Source organism: Vanellus vanellus (assembly GCF_965231255.1).
Source record: "Vanellus vanellus genome assembly, chromosome: 15".
NCBI classification, from domain to species: Eukaryota; Metazoa; Chordata; class Aves; order Charadriiformes; family Charadriidae; genus Vanellus; species Vanellus vanellus.
This window is the reverse complement of record NC_138920.1, coordinates 4,059,660-4,080,789: the sequence shown is the minus strand read 5'-3', so window position 1 is coordinate 4,080,789 and position 21,130 is coordinate 4,059,660. Positions and strand designations below refer to the sequence as shown.

Below are 21,130 nucleotides of genomic sequence, written 5' to 3'. Positions count from 1 at the left end.
GACCTGCTTACAGTGCATTATACATCATTATATAATGTACCCTTGGCTCAACACAAAATACCAAATCCGTGCGGTCCAACAATGAATGTCTGTGAAGTGCACTGATCTTATTATGCAAGTTCAGTATGCCATGAGACAAAAAAGGCAATTATGTAAAATCGGTACTCCTCGAATAATTCCCAGAAATGCAAGATATTCTTGAGGAGAGTATTATCATATTCCTCGTATCCGCTTCCAGGCGAGACACTAGGAAAGAAAAGAAAAGGGGTTATATTAGTCTGGCCCAATCGGTCTAATTTTACATCCCCGTCGGCTCCTCTCTCGCTGGCTGTGCGGTCCCTTCAGTATGTTTTTAAAACGGGCAAAAATCATTTTAAACAATTTTAAGAAGGCTGATTGTGAGACAGCTGACAGAGGGTACGTGTTACCGACGTGGAGCGGAGCGTGGCCATCTCCTGGCTTTCCCTGCAGCACGGTCACGTTTGCTTTGACAAAAATTAGGGAAGAATCGCCCCAAAACCACGTGATGAAATGAAGCAGTTCTCTCACCAGTACGAGTAGGGAACTCAAACACAGGTGAAGCTAGATATTACTAGGGGCCATCCAGGAGCAGCCACGCATCAAACACACCTTCCAGTCCAAGCCCTGCTTATGAAGATACAACAAGGACTTTTGAGGACCTCTGGTTATTGCCGCTGCTTGCGTAAGCCAACACTGAATGCTTCTGAAAACACAGACTTTGAGCCTTAATACCCCATCTGCTTATTTGGAAGTTGAAGGACTTTCTTACGGTGACGTGCTGTTGCCGTACAGAGTTGAGCCTCCAGAGCTGGAGATGGGGGGGGGTGTCCAGATGTGGCCCTGTGCTGTAGGGTGGACACGCCAGCGCGGGGCAGGGGGAGGCCATGCCTGGACACGCTCAGTCTCGTGAAAATGGCATTTCAGAGAAGAAACAACAGCAAAGCTGCAAAGTGGTAGTTTTTTGGCATATTTTGTTAAGGAGCTTGGGGAACTCCCCGCCAGTAGATGTTGATGTCAAGAACATAACGGAGATGTGAGGAGGTGGAAGGGCAATACGAGGAGATGAGGCAGGCGAAAGGGAGAGGTGGGTTGGTGTGTGCTCTGAGAAGTTTCCATAATTGTTCACTGGGGATTTTTATATCTCCCTCAAAATGCTGGCTCGTATTGGCTAATTTTTAGGTTGGCACATTTGACCAGACGAACTGCCGGTCTGATTGCTTACGTGGGTCTTGAGTTGTCTGGAGGAGGATATGTGGTGGTGGGTTTCCATTCCTCCCTGCAAGGGGTTTTGAGAGCTTTTCTGCCCAGGATGTGCCTGGTGACACGAGAAGGTGCATCCAGAGGGACGGTTGTCCCAGCCGGTTCGAGCGGAGCTCTCTTTTGGGCCATGCGGTGGCTCTGACGGTCCTTCCCCGCGCTCTCTTCCAGGGCGATGGCTGCCCTGCGGTGGAAGGAGGAGAGGCTGAGGGATGAGAGGTGGATTACATTTTTCTTTCTCTTTATTCCTGGGGGTAACTACTTCCAAAACTCATTTTCTTCTGTGTCCCTGGGGAATCGGAGGTCTGTGTCTCTCTCTTCCCTCAGAAGGATAAACACAGCATTACTAATCCTTTATATACCGCCGCATGCTGCACTGCTGCTTCCATGCATGTATATCTGCCTTTATGGTAACGGTAACCTTTTCTTGAACCAGAGATTTTCCTGAACAAGAGCCCTTTGGGATCTGTGTGGGCTTTCCTGGATACATTTTTAATAAACACAATAATTTGACTGCAAGCCCATTACCTCTCCCCCGTTTGTTCTATGGGATAGTCATTTCCATGCCTGCAAAACCACTAACTCATAGGGCAATCAAAGGAAGAATGACAACCGGGACAAAATTGGTATGTGTTGTGATAAACCAGTCCATCTTCAGCATCGTGCACCGTAACTTTATATATTGCCTGTAACTAATGGCCTCAAAAAGATATTAAATCTTTAGAAAAAATCAAGCCTAATTGTAACTATATTTTTGTTTTCCATTTTGGTTTATGTACAGTATATGACTTTTGCAGAGACATTTTTATTCCAGGGAAATGACAGGCCAACAAGAAGCCATAATTGCACTGATTTTTAGAAGTGCCTGCATTACTACAGATCTGATGTACTGCAAGACATGAATCAGAAAAATTCTATTAAAAAATCTCTTGAATGGCTGACACAGGAGTATTATCCACGATGATTAATTTGACTTGGTCATTATGAACACAGACAAGTCTGACAAAATTGCATTTCATTCCCCACTGAATTCATAAAATCACTATACACATAATAAGAAGTTATAGTTCTCCGCTATCCACCATTCTTGACAGGATTCCAGTTCTGGATAAGATACTGATTAAAAAAAAAAAAAAAAAAAAAAAAAGTGGAGGGAGAGAGGGAGTTGGGAGCCTTTTTAAAAGCCTACAATAGGGCTGATTTCTTTTGCTATAAATTGTTCATAGAACTCCGTTACATTTAGATTATTTTTTTTTTTTTTGGTGAAGTGGTGAGGCAGGTCAACCGCAGCTTGGACAATATAAAAACTGACTGTAAGCTCTTATTTACATCGGCAGGGATGCGGCAGAAACACACACACGGGCTTCACACCCATCAGGAACCCCGAGAAGCCCCGTTGGGCTGTACCTGAGGGCAGGGGACAGGGACCGTCCTGTGCCACTGCTGGAGGTGCCCCTGCTCTGGCGGGGGGTGGCACTGGGGGAGCTCCAGAGGGCCCTTCCAGCCCTCACCAGTCTGGGATTCTGTGATTAATAACTGGTAGCTTGTTCTTCATTTCCAGCCCACATAAATGAGGTACCAACGGACAGGTTGAGACCAGAGAGTCCCAAGAATGTTGTTTCTGGCTTCGGTGGCCCGTAAAACAAAAAAAACTTCTCCGGTGAGCAGCAGGATTGGGTTCATGCCTCCCAAAACTTTATCTTTGAGTGAACTGAGATTTTCTGTTCCCTCTGAGTATTCCTGGCTGGTTCCCTTCACAGTCCTCCCTCCTGCTGAGCACCACGGCACCACATCGCAGCCGTCCCTTTGCTGCTGTAGCCGCTGGCCAAGGACATCAAAGATTATTAGGGCGAGCCATGATTGTTTAGGACCCCAGTAGCCCACTTCTGTGCACGTGTGGTTTTATGAAACTTGTAGAAAAAGAGACTTTTTTTCTTTGCGCTGTCAAATTTGGTTGGAACCATCTGGCGGGCTCAGCTCGTGGAAAACCCACGGCCGCGTTACAGCGTGGGATGTAGCGTCTACAGGAGATGGGACAAGGTCAACTCCTGGAAAGTTAGAAGCTTTGCCCAACTTTGCCCAGCTCCGTGCAAAGGCATGGTGGCGAGAAACGGGGAGGGGGGGGGGGTGCTTGCTCTTGGGGTGGACCAGCATTTGTTTGGGATGTAGAAAGCCACTTCTGCGGGTACGGTAGAGGAGCACCGAGGCCGGCAAAGCCCAGCTTTCCCGCAGGTCGCCTGCCGCTCTGGGGTGCTGCCGCCCCCCCCCCCTCCGGTGTGGCTGCCTGTTCCTGGAGATCGTGCAGACGCTTCCAACGCACATTTCTCTTTATGCAGGAACTCATTTTTTCCCTTTTCAACTGCATTCCCATAGTCAAAAAACCTGAGCGTGTGAAAATGAATGTAAAAGGGGCCGGGAACACTTCAAAGACAATTTGTAGATTGTATGTGACTGCCTGTTAATAAATACTTCTTTACAGTATTTATCCAACTCTACCCAAGTAATTCATTGGCCCCGCTATTCACGCGCTGGATCTCCCTGCGCAAAGATGAGGCAAATCAATTTCCATTCCTAAGCCCCAGAGCTGCTGACGCGGAAAATCAGCGCTACTTCACTTCTTGGCACAGGGCTTTGGGAATCCCAGGTGCGAGCACAGCCCTCTGGCATCCCCCCCGACCCCCCCAAGAGCCGTGGTGCCGAAGGGTTCCGTGTCCCTGCCTGCAGCCCCCCCCCTGCCCCTGGGTCCCCCCGCAGCCAGCACCGGGGCCGTTTCCATCACTGGCCCCAGAGCGTTTCTCCAGAGTTTGCGATGTCCAAGTGACTTCCACCTTCTCCTGCCACCTGAGCTAACGTTTCTGTCCCCGTGGATTCAGTGCTTTGCGCTGAGCAGAAGACCTTTGTGGTTCACGTGCTGGAGAAAGGTCTCAAAATCCCCTTCTTGCAGATATGATTGTGCCTGTGCTGAGTCGTGTGTGCGGTGGGAGAGCAGTTTGGAGGCCTTTAAGGAAATAGGGGGTAGCTCGTCTTCATTAAGCTTTGGTTTTCCATTACTTACTGTGTTTAGACTCTTTTCCTCTTTATATGGCCCAAGTTCTCCTCTGAACCTGGCGTGCCCTGCAGCTCGCGTGGACGCTGGCACACGGTGAGTCCTTTTATACGTGTCTGAGAGAAACGGGAAGTCTCTGTATGAAAAGCAATGTGCTTATCTGGCTTCTGACCTGGTCATCCGGCTTTGGTACAGTCGAGACACCCCACAAACCACCCGGTTGTTTTTGCGCGGCGCCCTCCCCAAGCTGCGCCGGTAGAGCTCGTGGTGCCGGTGGGAGAGGAGCGCTCTCCCTGGGGACACAACCTTCCGGCCCCAGGTCCTGCTGCCGTCCCTGTGTCCAGCTGGACTCGTGTGGAAGGGGGGGGATTGCTGTCGCTGCCCGTGGGATGGCATGGGCCACCCGTAACCTCCGTGTCCTCCTTCCTCTTGGAGCACAGCAGAAGCTCAAGGTGTAGCCCTCGGTGGTACCTCTCAGCCTCACAAATAGCGATGTTTTCCTCGCTTTGCGGACCTGCTGGGCTGGGTTTGGTCTGCTTAGACCTATCAAATCTCCGAAGTGCCTACAGGGTCACGTTCCTACGGCAGTAAACTCTTGCGTTAGCTGCAGGGAAAGCCTGGTTAGTAGATGAGGGATGGTGCAGAGTCCCTGGTGTTTTGGGTCATCTGGATGATTAGGGTGGGTTGGATCACCCCAGCCTACGTATTTTCCTGTACCCAACCAAGAATAAATGCTCTTTCTTAGGCTCGTATTTACTGTTGAATGTTATTTAGCAGGGCAAATATTTACCTGCAGTAATACTGCAAACCTCTATCCTCCTCACTGGGAATAATGTTTCTGTGAATCAGTGCCTGGCTGCGACTCCTGCGTCCTGGTGGATAATCACCCAGAACGTGTCTCAGTGGAGAATTGGGGTCACTGGACATTTGCCGTGCTGCTGAGGAGAACAATCTCCCTGGTCCTTGGGCAAGTCATGTCCTCTCTGATTAATACCGATGCGCGGTAAAGGGATGGCGCTGGCTGGCTGAGGAGCGTTTTGTAAAGAAGGACAGCGCTTTCCTCCCCTCCCACGAGGGGAAAGGTGGAAGAAAGCTGAAGGCTTAATTTGGAGACATGCTCAACGCTTGCAGCTCCCTCCCGAGTCACCTGCATGGTGAGTTCTTAGTGTCCTTTAAAACACGGCCGTGGTGGTGGTGGCTTTGGCGCAATCCCAGCTGGTCCCTCAGGCACTGCACGGCGTTACGGCTGTGGGCATCCCTTAGTCCCAGAGCGGGGGGATGCACGGAGCCGCCTGCCCACTGCGCGGTGGGGGTGGATGGGTCCGAACCAGCCCCTCCTCGCCGAGCTGGCTGGGAGCGCTCCCCGGGGCTCCCGTCCCCGCTTGGGCAGGGGGGCTTTGTCACGGGGGGGCTGGCGGGACCTGCCAGGGCTCGCCTTCATGTGCAGTTCAAGAAGAGGGACGGTGTAGGAGCACGAGGTGAAGCAGCAGTGACGTTGAGTGTGGTTTGGAGTCCGACGGCAGCGGGTGTGCAGGGTGGCCATGCCCATCGGGCCGTCTCCATGACCCATGGTCATTTTCAGATGCAGCTTAAGGGCATGTAGGGAAGATGAGGAAAGGCTGAGGGAATTGGGGCTTTTCAGTCTGGAGAAGAGAAGACTGAGGGGGGATCTTATCAATGCTTATAAATCCTTCAAGGGCGGGTGCCAGAGGGGTGGGAACAGTCTGTTTCCAGTGGTGCCCAGTGACAGGACAAGAGTAATGGGCACAAACATGACCATAGGAAGTTCCATCTGAACCTGAGGAGGGACTTCTCTCCTGTGCGGGCGGCAGAGCACTGGCACAGCTGCCCAGAGAGGGGGGGAGTCTCCCCCTCTGGAGCCATCCCAAACCCACCTGGATGTGTCCTGTGCCACTGCTGGAGGTGCCCCTGCTCTGGCGGGGGGTGGCACTGGGGGAGCTCCAGAGGGCCCTTCCCACCCCCACCAGTCTGGGATTCTGTGATTTTGTGAACTTGATGGGCTTATAATTCAGGTGCTTATCCAGCCGTATAAAAGACGATCCAGTTTTACTCTTAAAACTGATGCTTCCCGTGCCTGGGCCACTGGAGAGAGACAGAGGGACCAGTTTGTCCCCCTGTAAAGCTCTTGTTCTCCACCCGGTCTCTTGATTCAGCTCTGTGTCCGTACAGGGAGCTGTAACCTCAACTCCAGCTGCTTCTGCACCCACAAACGTGCGCTGCAGAACCTCCTGCCCCCCAGACGGCACAGCTTTGCTCAGGGCGTGCGCAGTGCTGTCGCTTGAGCATGCACGTATGAGGCAGGGACTCGCGTCCTCCCTCTTCACCTTCCAATAGCTCTGCTCCTCCTGGTTGCCCAGGGCCACCCTGCAGGGCGCTGCTGTATCCCCTTCTGTTCTCCCTCCTCCTGCCCTTGGGGACTTGCCAGCTCCTCAACCCTTTTCCAGCTCCACCGCTTCCCTGGCCTCCCTCACTGCCTTCTCCTGCTGCACGAGCTGTTGTGTCCTTCCCCACCACCCACATGTGGGTCACCTGCAGATCCTGGGGTTTTGGGTGTCTCCTATCTCTCTCTCTGTCTCCCTCTCCTGAAAAGCATCAGGGAGTGGGGGAAGCCCAGGAGATCTTGGCACATCGTCCCTGTGGTGGGGAGCCACGTCGGGGTGTCTCCAAGTCCCCCTGGTGCTTTGGGAGCAGAGGTTGTGCCTGGTGGTGTCATTGCAACGCTGGCAGTGGGACCTTGATGTGCCAGTCACCCTGTGCTCTCCAAGGGTTCAACGATCCTGCCTTACCTCTCTAACGAACGCCGGTAGCGTGTCCCCAGCCCTGTACTCACGAGCAGGATGGAGCAGCCGGTAGTGCGGTTACCTGTTCTCACTCCTCTTGGTCCTGCATGTGGCCCGGCTGCCACCTTCTGGGAACCAGAGCCTTTCTCCTCGTTATGGACCCCTCCATGCTTCCCCCTGCTGAAGGTACAGATCTGAACATGAGCCAGCACGTGCCCAGGTGGCCAAGAAGGCCACCGGCATCCTGGCCTGCATCAGGACTAGTGTAGCCAGTAGGACCAGGGAGGTGATTTTACCCCTGTCCTCGGCACTGGTGAGGCTGCATCTTGAGTTCTGGTTTGGGCCCCTCACCACAAGAAGGACATTGAGGCACTGGAGCGTGTCCACAGAAGGGCAATGAAGGTGGTGAGGGGTCTGGAGCACATGTCTTCTGAGGAGCGGCTGAGGGAACTGGGGGTGTTCAGCCTGGAGAAAAGGAGGCTGAGGGGAGACCTTCTCGCTCTCTACAACTATTTGAAAGGAGGTTGCAGAGAGGTGGGGGTCGACTGTTCTGTGCAGTAACAGGGGATAGAACGAGAGGAAATGGCTTCAAGTTGCGACGGGGGAAGTTTAGATTGGATATTCGGAAGAATTTCTTTACTGAGAGGGTCACCAGGCATTGGAACGCGTTACCCAGGGCAGTGGTGGAGTCCCCATCCCTGGAGATACTTAAGGGTGATGTAGATATAGTGCTCAGGGACATGGTTTAGTGGTGGGCTTGTCAGTGTTAGGTTAAGGATTGGACTAGATGATCTTACAGGTCTTTTCTGATCTAGGGGATTCTGTGATTCCGTGATCTAGGGAGCTGTGGCCCAACGAGGCATGGTGAAGAGGCAGCGTGAGCGCAGCGAGAGGGATGCGCCTCTGCACATCCCCACGCCACCTCCCCTCCACCTCGCTGTCCTCCGACCCTGAATCTGCAGACGGACGGAGACGGTTGGGGTCCCCTTGCTCAAACTTGGCTTTCAAGATGGAAAAACTGTTTTTAAATACGCTTTTGCCGCCGGTGGAGGTTGGTCGTACTTGCTGTCGCACGAGCTTGATCAACCCATGCCTGGCCCTGCCGCTGGAGCTGGGGCAGAGCAATGCTGGGGGGGGGGTCCTGAGGGCAAAGGTGGGGGGGTCAGGCGCTGTCCCCGGGCACCGTCCCCTCTCTGCGGGTGCCTGCGGTGCTCCGTCCCGCGGCAGGCAGAAGCAGGGCTTTGCCTCTCCAAACAGCACCCACGTGCCCCGCGGGGTGAGCCCGGAGGGGGTTTGCAAGGAGAGGCTCGTTGTTTCAGCTGATTGCAGTGTTTTAATTTGAAGAGGAATAATGCGTAATCCCAACAACTGTCATCTGTTTGACAGTGGAAAATCCTGGATCTTCCGTGGGGTTGTGGTTTGTTTTTTTTTTTTTTTGTGTCCCGCGATGGGCAGCCTTTTAGCAGGGCGAGCTTCTCTGCGCTCGCCTTCGGAGCCCTGCTGGGATGAATGGGCTCAGACCAGCTCACTAATCTAATTTGTAATGTATCCTTATAACGTATAATTGGCTGTTTAATTTCATTCCAATTAACATAAGAATGGAAAATATAATCTGCAGCGTAGCTCACACGGTGTTGGGTGTTCCCGGTTTGAGACGCCGACTTTTCGGCGCGCGGCGTGAGACCACCCTACGTGGGGACGGAGGTGTCACCGTGTCAATAGGCACAGTGTGTGACAACAAATCCCTCCCCCCCTTTCCCACCCTTCCGAGCCTCTATCTGTCTCATCGCCCCTCCTCATCTTTCTAGCGATCTGTTTAAAGCACACATAGAGTACCGGCGGCTTGCTTTGGAAAATCGTTCCTAGCGGTAGGGTGTAAAAGCTGGCAGGCGCCCGCGTCTGATGATGTTGATTGGATATTGTCTAATCTGATTTTGATTGTGTACGGCTTTGATTGTAATTTGATATGTCTGCACAATACTGTAGCTTTTCGGAAAGCTTTGTGATTTTTAACAGGTTGGGGGTTGTTTTTGGTTTGGTTGTTTTTTGGGGTTTTTTTTTTTTTTTGGTTGGTGTTTCCCCCCCACCCCCTCCGCTGAATAGAGCGGGGGCAGAAATGGGGGGGGGGGAGCAGGACAAAACCGCCTCAAAGCCCTTCGGTGAGCTGCTCGGCAGCACCACGAGGAACTTGTAGTTGTGAAGAGAGCTTTAGGAAACTTTGAGTGGGTTTTACATAATTTTGTTAAGCACGGCCAAACCACTTGCTTATATACCTGATACCAAAATAAACCCGTCAGAGGAACAAGTTTGCTATGCAATGATTTATTTAAATCCCTTTCCGTAAAGCATGGAGCGAAATCCTCTTAAATAACTGAGAAAGAACCGGTGTACCTCGAAGAGCGTAGCCCAAACAGAAACCTAACTACTAGACGTATTAAATGGGATCTATCTGTCTGTTGGCGTGTACCCCCTCCCAGCCCCCTGCCTTCCCCGTGTAATACCGCAGCCAGACAGGAGCGGGCTGGAAAAATAGCCGGGCTTGAATTTCCCCCGAACAATAAGTTGGTACGGAGCTGTCTCAGCCCGGGCTCCGGCTTGTGTTTCTCGCAGACTCCTATTTCCCCACAGTCGGGGGGAGGGGGGGGGGGGAATTTCAGGCGAAGGGGAAGGGTCGGGCGGGATGTGCAGTACCTGCTCTTTTCTCGCTCTCTTTTTCCCTTGGGGGGCAGCTGAGCAGAGGAGGACCCGCTCCCAGGGGGCACCCCCTGCTCCGACACCCGCAGGGATGCGTCCCCCCCCCCCAAGGCAGCACCGGAGCGATCCCGCTGGGAGCCCTCCCACCTATCCGCATGTGCCTCCTGGCTGCCCGCTGCCTCTCCCACTGACCTCTGTATTCCGGTTAAATGGGGGGTTTAGGTTATTTTATTAAGGGTTTGTCTCCCTGCAGCCTGGGGGGGATGAAGAGCGTGGATGGGAGTGGGAGCTCCGGGCAAGGGATTAATAAAGCCTACAGTGCTTAACTGGTTTCGCACACATCTGGGGTTTTGCTCTTAAATCAAGTATTAAGTCAAAATCCAACCGTGAAACTAGGTGATCTGAGAAATTTAGCTTAAAATCCATGTGTATAATGCTATGGCTAATCAGAATTTCATATGCTGTAATAATATGTGAAACACTAGACGTTTAGAATAAGCCTCCTCTGCCAGAGACTCATTATATTCCGCTTCGATAATTAATAATTTGGGATAGGTTCACACTTCCATTATGAAGCAAATATGGTTTTTGTCTGAAGTGAGAAAGATTGCACAGGTGCAATAGCGTATTCGTTCTCCGTATCGATCGGAACGCTTAGAAGTAAGCAAGGCGCCAAAAAACAGGGGGGGCACGAGGAGTACCAACATCTCTGCCTGTTCGTGGTCTCCTCCAGGGAGCGTTGGAGGGGAGGTGAGGGAGCGCTTGTCCAAATAAAATTTGGATGAGGTTGTAAGGAAGGACAAATCTCCATGTGTGGCGGAGCCGTGCAGGCGCTCTTTAAAGGATTTGGAAAAAACCACGCGACGGCTGTGTTTCCAAATCTCTCTCCCTGAGCGTAGCTTCCGTGCTGGAGTTTGTGAGGAGTCAACGGGAATTTTGTTCCCACGTTCTAGTTAATTCTGCAGAGCTGATTCTCATAAAAACTCTTGAAAATACAAACTGTAGATACTGTAAGAGCTGAGCGGGGGTGCCCGGAGAGGGGCTTTGCCTTAAAAATACGGCGGCTGGTTGGGAAACGGCCCTTTTGTGGCCACGGGCTCCGCGAGCACCGCTCAGCTGATTCCCACCAGGGCAGGGAGGGCTCTGCTGAGGTTTCGGCGAGGTAAAGATGCGCGAGAGGGATGCAGCGTGGGAGAGGGGAGCGGTGCGGATGCCCCAGGCGGATCTGAGGTGTGCGAGGCCCCGTGGTGTCCCGATGGCCGGTGCAGCCCTGCCGCGCTTTGCTGCCTGGCTCCTACGTGGTTAGGACCTGCTGGTGTCTGGGGCTGGAGGTGCCTTTTCCATTAAAACAAAACCATTTTCACTGGAATGTGCTTTTGGGTTTCTTGCACTTTTCTTTGGCGAAGGAACGAGGCAGTGACGCTTTGCGAATTGTCTTTTTTATGTTTTAGACGTACAACGGTCAGAATGAGAATAACGAAGACTATGAGATCCCTCCCATAACGCCTCCTAATCTCCCTGACCCTTCCCTCCTGCACTTGGTGGACCACGAAACTGGATATCACTCCCTGTGCCACAGCCTCCCTCCGAACAGCCTGATCCCAGCATACCCCTACCAGAACATGGACCTGCCGGCCATCATGGTCTCCAACATGTTGAGTCAGGATGGGCATCTTCTCTCCAGCCAGCTACCCACGGTCAGTGACTTTCTCCTCTTACTGTCTTTGGTTAAAGCCGCTTTGTACGTCGTGTTATGAGTTCAGTTGAACGTAGAAGGGTATAAATGATGAGATGTTTGCACCAGGGGCTGGGAAGAGCTGGTGACATGGCCTCACTGCACTGGTCTCCACCAGGGTCGGGGTGCAGTGGCAGACCCAGCCATCACCTGCGTGGCCGTGTTCATGGTGGCAACTTCATATTTCCAGTTTGGTGTCTTCCTGAGCCTTATTAACCACTCAAGACCCGGGGGGGGGAGGTTGTTTTTAACATCCTCAGTGAACCGAGCAAAGTGCTTGTGCTCCAACCCCGTGTTTGGGTGACCAGCACAAGCCCCTAGTTCATAGCCCCTACGCCCCGCGTCCTGCTGCCAGGGTGGCCCTGGTGGCATCAGGAGGAGAAGCAGGGATGCTCGGTGAAGGGAAAGGCGCCCTATTGATTTCGAGGGGAAAAAGATCCCTCTTTGCACTTGCAAACTCAAATTGCCTCTCGGCTCACGCCGCGGCAAGGGGATACCTCGCAAAGTTTCAAATGACTCTTTGGAAGGAATAAATAAGGGAGGAATAATGAGGTAGAGCGCAGCTCTGGGAAGAAACTTCAGGGCTAATTAGACCTTACGATGCTTCTGTATCGGCAGCACCGAGGCAAGGTTGTGACTTGATTTTGACAGTGGTATTGGATTAATACTGTTGCCGTTTAATAATATTTTCCCCTTTAGCACATTTAGCCCTATGGTTAGTTTTCTACATCGTTTCTCTCTTAAGATCGTTGATTTTCATGGGTGCGGTTGGAAGGCATCGATATCAAACAGAGTTAATTTTACTTAAATAGCGTGTCTGCGAGCCTGCCACTGCGCGAGCTGGAGAACCTTTGGTGTTGATTGCTTGAATAGATAACGGCCTGAAAGGTAGTGATATTTAAATATTTAAATGGAATATTATCTCTTAGTCTAGGAAAATCCCAAGGCTTTCTTAAGTCTTGCTGCGTCTCCCAAGTTTCATTGTTAGTGTGTTTAAGAAAAATATCGTGTTCTGCCCATCAATATTGAACACAGGCGTATTTCTGTGGAATTAAATATTACTTAGGCCTCTTTTAGGTTCTTAGGTGATTAAAACATTCATTTCTGAGACAAAAAGAGTCAATTTCGGATGAAATATTTTTCCCCGGCTTAATTTAAAGCCCAGCCCCTTTGCCTGACCCCTATTTTCATAACACGATAATTTTATCCTGTGTTGATTGTCTCATTTTTGAGAGGTGATATTGCACTTATAAATCACTTTCTAAAATACCTAAAGAAACAAGAATAGTGGGATTTATTAAGCAGCTTCTGTACGTCTGAAATAATTTATTTTGGAGGAGTCCTTGGGAAATGTTCTCTTTCTTACTTTATGGTACTGTTTTACAAATGCGGCATCGGGACAATAAATCAGGACTGAGCCAGAGGAGATAAGAAGGGGGCTTAGTGGGCTGTAAACGTAGAATAGAGAGATTAAGATTTGTTTGCCCCTTACCACAAAAATAAAAAATCCAGTGAACCCTGAATTTTCCGGCCGGTAGCGAATCGAAACTGTTTAGTTTTGAGTGGAAAACCCTTGGAGCTATAATACATCTTCCCAAGTCCCGAGCAGCCACGGAAGTAGATCAGGGAGTGAACTGCGGTGCAGTTTTAGGTCAAAATTAAATCCGTCCGTACCCTCTTTTCCACGCCACCAGACTTCTCCCGCTGAAAAATAACACCTTCTAGTCCCCTTTTATTATTTTTTTTGGATGCCTGAATTGATTGCTCCCTTACTCCAGCACCAGCCCGCCACGGCAGCCTTCGTCCCGCAGCACACGTATGACTCCTGTTAGCGGTAACAGGAGCGATGTGCGCACACGAGGGAACAATAAAACAATAAAAGCCCAGAGACAGAACGGATTTTTAACCTCATACGGTTCATAGGTCCTGCCCCCGTGCCCGTCGGGCCGTAGCTCGCTCGGTGGTGGCCCCGGAAAGCTTCGGGCATCGCTGCGTGACGGCGCAGGGCGCGTGATGGACTGCGACCCTGCCCGAAAGTCAACCGCCTTCGGGTGGGTGTTTGCCGGAGGGCAAGGAAGGGGCTTGTTTGCTACCGCTTCCCAAAAAGAGAGGATTTCTCGCGGCACGGGTGGCGGTGGGAAGGCAGCCCGGGAGCGAGCCCTGCCTGAGCGCGGCGGAGGCGGCGTGCGGAGGGTTTGTCTTTGTTCCGGGACCGAGGTTGCTCATGCAAATGCCGGAGCCGGGAGCCTCTCTCCTTACTGCTGCTGATCTTTGCTGTAGTTCAGACCGGTTGTGGGTTTGGTTGTTTTTTTTTTTTTTCATACGCCGCCGTTTCCTGCCTTGGCTGCCACGTCTTTTGGTTTTATAGAGTGACAAATGACAAGCAATTCAAGGTAAAATGTTTAGACGTTGGTTTGACTTCTCTAAAATCGTAGCTTGATCCTTGGGATTGTTTTTTTAAGGCATCCTCATGAAAAGCTGCTGAAAAGACGTGAGCTGGGACTCGCTGAGAGCTGTGGGATTGGTATTTTCCTCTACAGCTCAGGAGTGAATAAGGGAAACACAAGTGCAGGTTGCTGTCCCCTTTGGCGTGTCTCTCGTCCTGGCGTGTCCCAACACGACTCCTCGATTGAATTAAGCCTCCCGGTGCCTCTGCGAGGGAGAAGGCTGCTGCTCCCTTTATGCAGACAAATACCAAGTCAGAGCGGGTTTAAACCGGCACAGAAATTCCCATGGCAGGATGAGAGCTGGAGGGTGAAGGGGGATCTGCTGCGCGCCAGACCCCAGTCCCGGCTCCAGCCCAGCCGTGGGGTGTCAGGAGCCGGAGCCCCTCCTTCGAGAAAAGGATCTGTATGGGGTAAAACTGTCACCTCTACGTTTCCTTATCCCTTAATCGTCATCATCCAGAGCAGCCTCCACACCAGTGGCCTCTGCTGAGCCCGGACGCGCTTCGCTCTGCTCCACGGACCAGCTCTACTTTTCCATCACTGCTGTTTCTGTTACTTTATTTCATCATCATCGTTATTATTATTAATAATTATATATTTCCATCAGGTTTTAGAAGTCAAGGGAGTTTTGAGACACTGAAGGTGGGGCGCAGGGAGCTGGAGAGGAGCAGGAAGGGATGGATAAGAGAAGGCAGAGACATGGCAGAAGATGTGACGTTAGGAAGAGCGATGGAGCTGGGTGCAGGGACACCGGGGAGGAGGGGGACACTGGCTCGTTTGGGGAAGGCGTGTTATTTTTGTGTTGGTGACAAGAAACAAACAGAAAATTCTTAATACAGTGGATTATTTTTTTTTCCTACTGTCCTCTTCTTTGCTATGGGAAAAGAGGAAGGAAAGAGGAGGAATGGCAGGAAAGAAAGAAAATAGGAGAGATGCGATTTTCATTGAGAAATGGGAATATTAAGGAAAAAAATAAATAAGGGGAAAAAAGATGTTTTCCCTGGAAAGAGAATGACTTTGCCCATTGTGAACATCCGATCAGGTGTGGACAAGCGGCTGCGGAGCCCTCCGGGGAGGAAGAGCTGCCGGGCTGGGGCCGCAGCGGGGCTGGGAGGTGGGGAGAGCAGGGCAGGGGGCAGAGGAACGCCCCGAACCGGTGGCAATCGCCAGCAGGTTAAGGAATAAATGAGATTTCAGAAGGGATTTGGCAGAACATATTTGACAGAAACAAAGGGCGATCAAGGTCAGAGCCCAAGAATCTTCAACGCGGCGCAAACATATTTACATAAATATGAGATAGCGGCCGAGCGCGCTGCGTCTATCTCCGCTCATCGGGTGGGACGGTGCCCGGTGCCTCGGTGCTGCCCGGGGCTGGGGGGAGCCGGGAGCTCCGGGCTGGGGGCACAGCACTGCCTGGAGCCTGCCACCGCCGCGCAGAAACCCTGAAACTTCCTGCTCCTCAAACCTGGTCAAAGAGAGTGTGGCCAGCAGGTGGAGGGAGGTCATCCTCCCCCTCTGCTCTGCCCCGGTGAGGCCACAGCTGGAGCACTGTGTCCAGTTCTGGGCTCCCCGGGTCAAGAAGGACAGGGAGCTGCTGGAGAGGGACCAGCAAAGGGCTACGAAGATGGTGAGGGGACTGGAGCATCTTTCTTATGAGGAAAGGCTGAGGGAGTTGGGGCTTTTCAGTCTGGAAAAGAAAAGACTGAGGGGGATCTTATCAACGCTTATAAATCCTTCAAGGGAGGGCGCCAGGGGGGTGGGAACAGTCTTTTTCCAGTGGTGCCCAGTGACAGGACAAGAGGTGACGGTCACAAATGTGACCATAGGAGGTTCCACCTCAACCTGAGGAGGGACTTCTCTCCTGTGCGGGCGGCAGAGCACTGGCACAGCTGCCCAGAGAGGGGGGGAGTCTCCCACTCTGGAGCCATCCCAAACCCGCCTGGACGTGTCCTGTGCCACTGCTGGAGGTGCCCCTGCTCTGGCGGGGGGTGGGACTGGGGGAGCTCCGGAGGGCCCTTCCAACCCCCACCAGTCTGGGATTCTGTGAAAGGCCATTGCCGTGCTGGGGCATGCCAAAAAATCAGCCTGTTTTCCCGTGGCTTGTGTTGTAGGGCTGCAGCCGCTCCGCTCCTTTCCTGCTCTGCCTTGGCCGGGTGAAATTAGGACAAGCCGTATATTTTTGCATCATTTTGGACAAGTGGCAGCTGTTATGAGCAAACATTGGCTTTGTAGCAGGTCTGCGGAGTTTGACTGGAGAGACTGGCCACTATCCCCATGTCTGTGTCTTCCCGGTGCTTCTCACAATGAGAGATCTTTGTGACCATTTTAAAGGCACAAACATTTCCTTGAGCCCGGTGGGATAACGGTTTTCTGCTCGAGTGAAAAAAAAAAAAAAAAAAAAAAAAAAAAAAGCTGCAGCCACAGCCTGGAAGTTCTTCGTTTCAGTTTGTTGCGTGAAAATAGATTATTTAACAAATATTAGAAGTCTCCATTGATGAAAAGCACGTTCATGGTGTAAAGACGTCAAATTTTGAGTTACCAGTGGAACCTGCTTATGTGAAGGGGAGAGACTAAAGGGTAAATGAGGGCTGAACTGTGGGAGCAAGGACGAGTGCGACCCTGAAATTCCTGAGGAGTTAGTGGGTTGACTTTGCGACCCAAATAGCTGTTCCCCACCGCTACAGGGCTTTGCTGTGGAAGAGAGGGGGAAATCAGTAAAATGGCTCAGCGGTAACACACCAGCCTGTCTCCCACGTGAGAAACACGAAGGAAAAGTGACCCCTTCCCAGAGCTGGGGTGAGCATGCCCGGGCGGTGGGGATGGCGCAGGGCTCCAAGGAGAAGCATCCTCTCTGCTGCCCACCAAAAGACCTCGAGCGAGGTCTTCCTGAGGGCGGATTGCCAGACCAGCGCCCTGGGCAGCTCTCTTGGCTCCGCAGACCTCTCCCCAGCTCCCATCCTTCCCAAGACCGCCGCTCGTTTCTTATTTACAACCCGAGCCGGAGGGACAACGGCCGGAGGGACAACGGCCGTTGTCTGTGGGTGGCCCAGGACAGAGCGGTGGGCAGGCGGTGAGGGTGCTCGGCGGCAGCAGCGCGGTGAGACGCGGCCGTACGGAGCCGGCCAGCACTGCAAGTTTTCCGGTAGCGGATATAAGAAAGAAACCGATTAGACGTTGACGCGAAAGCCAAGTAAGAATGCCGGTCTTTTATCTAAGCCGTCGGAAATACGCGATCCCAGTAGGCAATACGACTTACGTGTGGTTGGTAAATAACTTCCTATACATAAATGTTCCAATAATTTCAAATCGCTGCCCGATAAAGTAAGTTATTTAAAGTACCCTCTATCCCCATGCGATGTACGTGCCGCAGCGCCCTTTAGAGCGAGTTCACGCTCCTCGGAAGAGCCTTAATAAATAAAGCAAGAGGCAAGAGGGGCGGCCGGGCGACGCGTAGCCAGCGCCGGCAGAGCGCAGGCTGGCGGCGTGTCAGCGGGAGCAAAAACTTTGCAGAGTCCCCCGTGTTTCAGTCCCGGATAAGTTTGCGCTGGCAATTTGGTGTGGTGCGCTTGAGGTTTTGACTAATTTGTCTTTCAGCTTATTAATGGTTCAGTATTTAAAAACGAAAGCCCCGAACACGAGCCCTTGGTGGAAAATAGTAATAATACGACCGTACGTGAAGGGTTCTTTGTATTAAGCAGAGCCCTGTTTGCGATTCCCTGCTAGTGTTTTTCTCAGAGGCAATAAATGAAAGAAATATGTCTTTTTAAATTTTATAAAACTCAGAAAAATGGTTTTAAACAGCTTTTCTTCACCTCCTATAATTATTTATTTTCAAACAGTCCTTCAGGGTAATGTTCCGTTTTCTTATTTCACACTCCTTTTTCTCATAAATGAACCATCACTTCAATAAATCATTATGAAAACAGAGACTAACACAAACCCTGAAAGGTTGAAAGATTTATGTAACACATTTATGTTTTCCATTTTCTCATTCTGGTACTCCACTGCTAAAGCTAAGCTAATAAAAGCTGCTATTAATATTTCTTGTTGCCTAGCAACCACAGAGAGGGAGTAATAGCTTTAGCTAGAAAAATAGATGACCGATAAGGAAAAATTCAATTCTTTTATTATCTCAAGGGAAAATGGGCTTTTACTGGAACATTATGATGTACGAGTGTGAAGTTGAATACAAAGGATATTTTTTCAGTTGTTTTTCTATTTTTAATGAACGTTATTTTACCTTCACAAACTCGTTTAAGGCATTTGCCCCACCTACTTGCGAGCTTAATTTAGCAACACCCACACATGCTTCTGGCTTTAAGTATCTGTTGGCATTTTCATTTAAAAAGCCCCCTTCCCTCCGCGTGTCGTCCATCGGCCCCCCCCGAGCTCCGTCGCCTGGTCGTAAAATTTCACTCCAGGTCAGAACCTGGGAGACAAGATTCCCGATCGAGGAGTAAATTGTTCTTGTGTGTGTTTAAAAACATGCTTTCTCGGAGGAGGGGGCACGTATGGGTAGTTACTCTCTGAAGTTGTAGCCGTCGTGGCTGAGCTCTCTGCGTTCGGGGGGAGCGGGGATGCTGCTGCTCCTGCCCGCGCGCTCCGAGCAAGAGCTGCTGCAGGCGCGGGTCCCTGTGGGAATACGGGTCCTCTTCTGTGGATGAGGTCCTCCCTGAGCTTCCCGGTCATCCTGAACACCGGTCCGAGCTCCCCGCAGAGCAGCAGCCCCTCCTTTCACGCAGCTGATGCGAATGCTTCTGAGCGGTCCCTGCCAAGAGTCGCCCGAGAGAGTCGGGGTGATGGGAGTCGCGGTCAGGTCCCAACTCTGCGAGTGCTGCGGAGCTTACGAGGACCGGGCTGTGCATGAGAAGAGGGAGCCTGAGGGACCAAGCTCCTACCTGTGCGTGGTCGGTCCTTGGATTCACCCGCCTGTATCCCATTTCTGAGATCCGTGAACGTAAGGGGTCGTGAAACACGTTTCACGCACGTGAACTGTTGTGACAGCTGAGAAGCAAAGCAGGTGCGGGTTTTGCTCGGTAATGCAGGATTTACTCCCCGACCACGGGAAGGAAGAAGGCGAGGTGTCACCTTGGCCCGCCAGGTCTGGGAGAGGGTGACCTTCACCTGCCGGGGTGGGGATCTTGCGTGGGAACCTGCCTTTTTTCCTGAAAACCTCTCAGAGCCGCCTCCCTGCGGGAGAACTGCTCCTCGGCAGCTCAGCTGGGCACGGGGGGAGGCTGCCGGCGACCCCCAGCGAGGTGACCCCCCAACCTTCGCCCAGAACGGCTTCTCCAGAGGCCGATGCAGTCCCAGCTCCCCTTTCACACTGGTCCATCCCCTCTGGCTCCGCTCAGCCCCCAACAGAGCAACGGCACTTCACGAATTAATTCATTTTGCCATAAGCCAAGTTGTTTTTTCCAGTGGTTTAAAATCCTATTTTTGTCTCGTGCCGTGAAGTCCCCCGACCGCAGCGTGCCTGCTGCCTGCGTCGGGCCGGCGCTGTGCGTGGAGGAGGTGAGGAGGTGGGGAGCCAGCGCCGCCGCTGCCAAAGTGTGTTGCGCTTGTAGGGAAATGGCCAACGGGTTTTTTTGAGAATTGATTTTTCAAAAGGCAGGCGGGTACCCGACCTGGGGAGGAGGACACTGCTCCCGTTCACGTCTTTGTGTGTCTCCCCCTTGGCGCTTTATAAAGTGGGTTTTCCCTTTGCAGACAGTCTCCTCCTAAAAGCCCGGCTCCTCCAAAGGAAGAGGCTCGATTGCAGCTTCCAAATTTTATGGACGGCTGAAGGGTCTGGCTGACGGTCAGCACCTCTCAGGCCCAGTTTCCCTTTGGCGTGTCTGCTTGGAGGTGGGCAGATAGATCGAGACCTGTGATACACAAAGCGCTTGGTGGTTCCCAGGAGGTACAAAGGTCTTCCTGAGCTTTGCAGGCTTCCGCCAGCCGGTGCTGGGTTCTTGCCTGGGGGGAACCTGCTGTGCTGTGACAATGTCCACTTGGCACCTCTCAAAGGATGAGTCGTGGGGGATTACTGCCTCCTGTAGGAGGTCTCACCCTTAGGACATGTTCCTTGATATCCACCTATAAATTACTTTTGCTCCATATTACTGTATCACAATGATGACGACGATGATGACGATGATTACGGTTACATGCTGTTACAATTGTAATGTCATGTATGTTATACATACCTGGGCCAGAGCCACAGGTGCTTGACACGGTGCAAAACCTACAGGGAGGAGATACCCTTACCTTGGAGAACTTACTACCTACAGAGGCAAGACAGAAAAACAATATGCAGGTGCAAAGTGACAGCCAAAGGTGCACAGGAGATGTGCTGCCTGTAAAACACAGTGCCCACACACCCTGTTGATCACACCCCTGGTCTAGGTGTTTTCTTCCCCGTCCATCCTTCTTCATGCTGCAGCCACTGCTACACGCTCGTGGCCACCCTTTTCGTGCTGTCCCGTAAAGAGGGGATGTAGGAAAATGTGCTCTTACCTACAGCACCACATCGTACCGCACTGGAAGGGTATTGCACGGTGGGAGCCAACGTGTGTGTCAGTCTGGCTGTAGAAGTGGCTCTCTTGTTTGTGTCTTTCTTGGTTTTGAGCTGCAAACCGGGTCCTTATCTCCCTGTACTCGTCACTTGGCCGGAAAGACAGCAGGTCCCATCCCAGCGTGGGGTAACTGAAGCAGCGTCTCTGTGCTACATCACAATCCCGTTGTGCTGCACCTTTTAACTATTCCATAGAAATTCATCCTCCTAATCTTTTCTTTCCTCTCCTTGAGTTGGCCACTATCTTTCTGATAAGCCGGTGGCTCCGGGGCAGTCCCACTAGTTAAAGAGTCGCCTTATCAGCCATAAAATAACCGTGCCCTAGCCGCGGGGAGGGCGCACACGTTACCCCCAGAACATATGTCAAGTGAGATGGTCCCTCTTGTTTGCCCTGGGCTGCGCGTTGCCTGCCGTTAAGCGTTTGCGGAAGAATTTGGTTTGCTTTTATAGCCATTTAAAGTATTACCGATGGCATTTAAGTTTGCATTTAAGCAAACTTCTTTGGAACAATAATCAGCGCTATAAATACGCAGTTTGTGTAACACCAATGAGGAGGCTCGTTGCGAACGGCAT

At 51.8% G+C, this 21,130-nt stretch overlaps 1 protein-coding gene across 1 annotated transcript in view; it reads left to right on the top strand.

Moving 5' to 3' along the window:
- TOX2 (TOX high mobility group box family member 2) overlaps nt 1-21,130 on the top strand; it is a gene marked incomplete at its 5' end in the record, with an annotated part of 163,944 nt that overhangs the window by 87,868 nt on the left and 54,946 nt on the right. Inside the window, one exon of the mRNA XM_082491048.1 lies at nt 11,271-11,516. Within this exon, the coding sequence (XP_082347174.1) occupies nt 11,271-11,516 (246 nt within the window). The remainder of the gene's footprint in view (nt 1-11,270; nt 11,517-21,130) is intronic.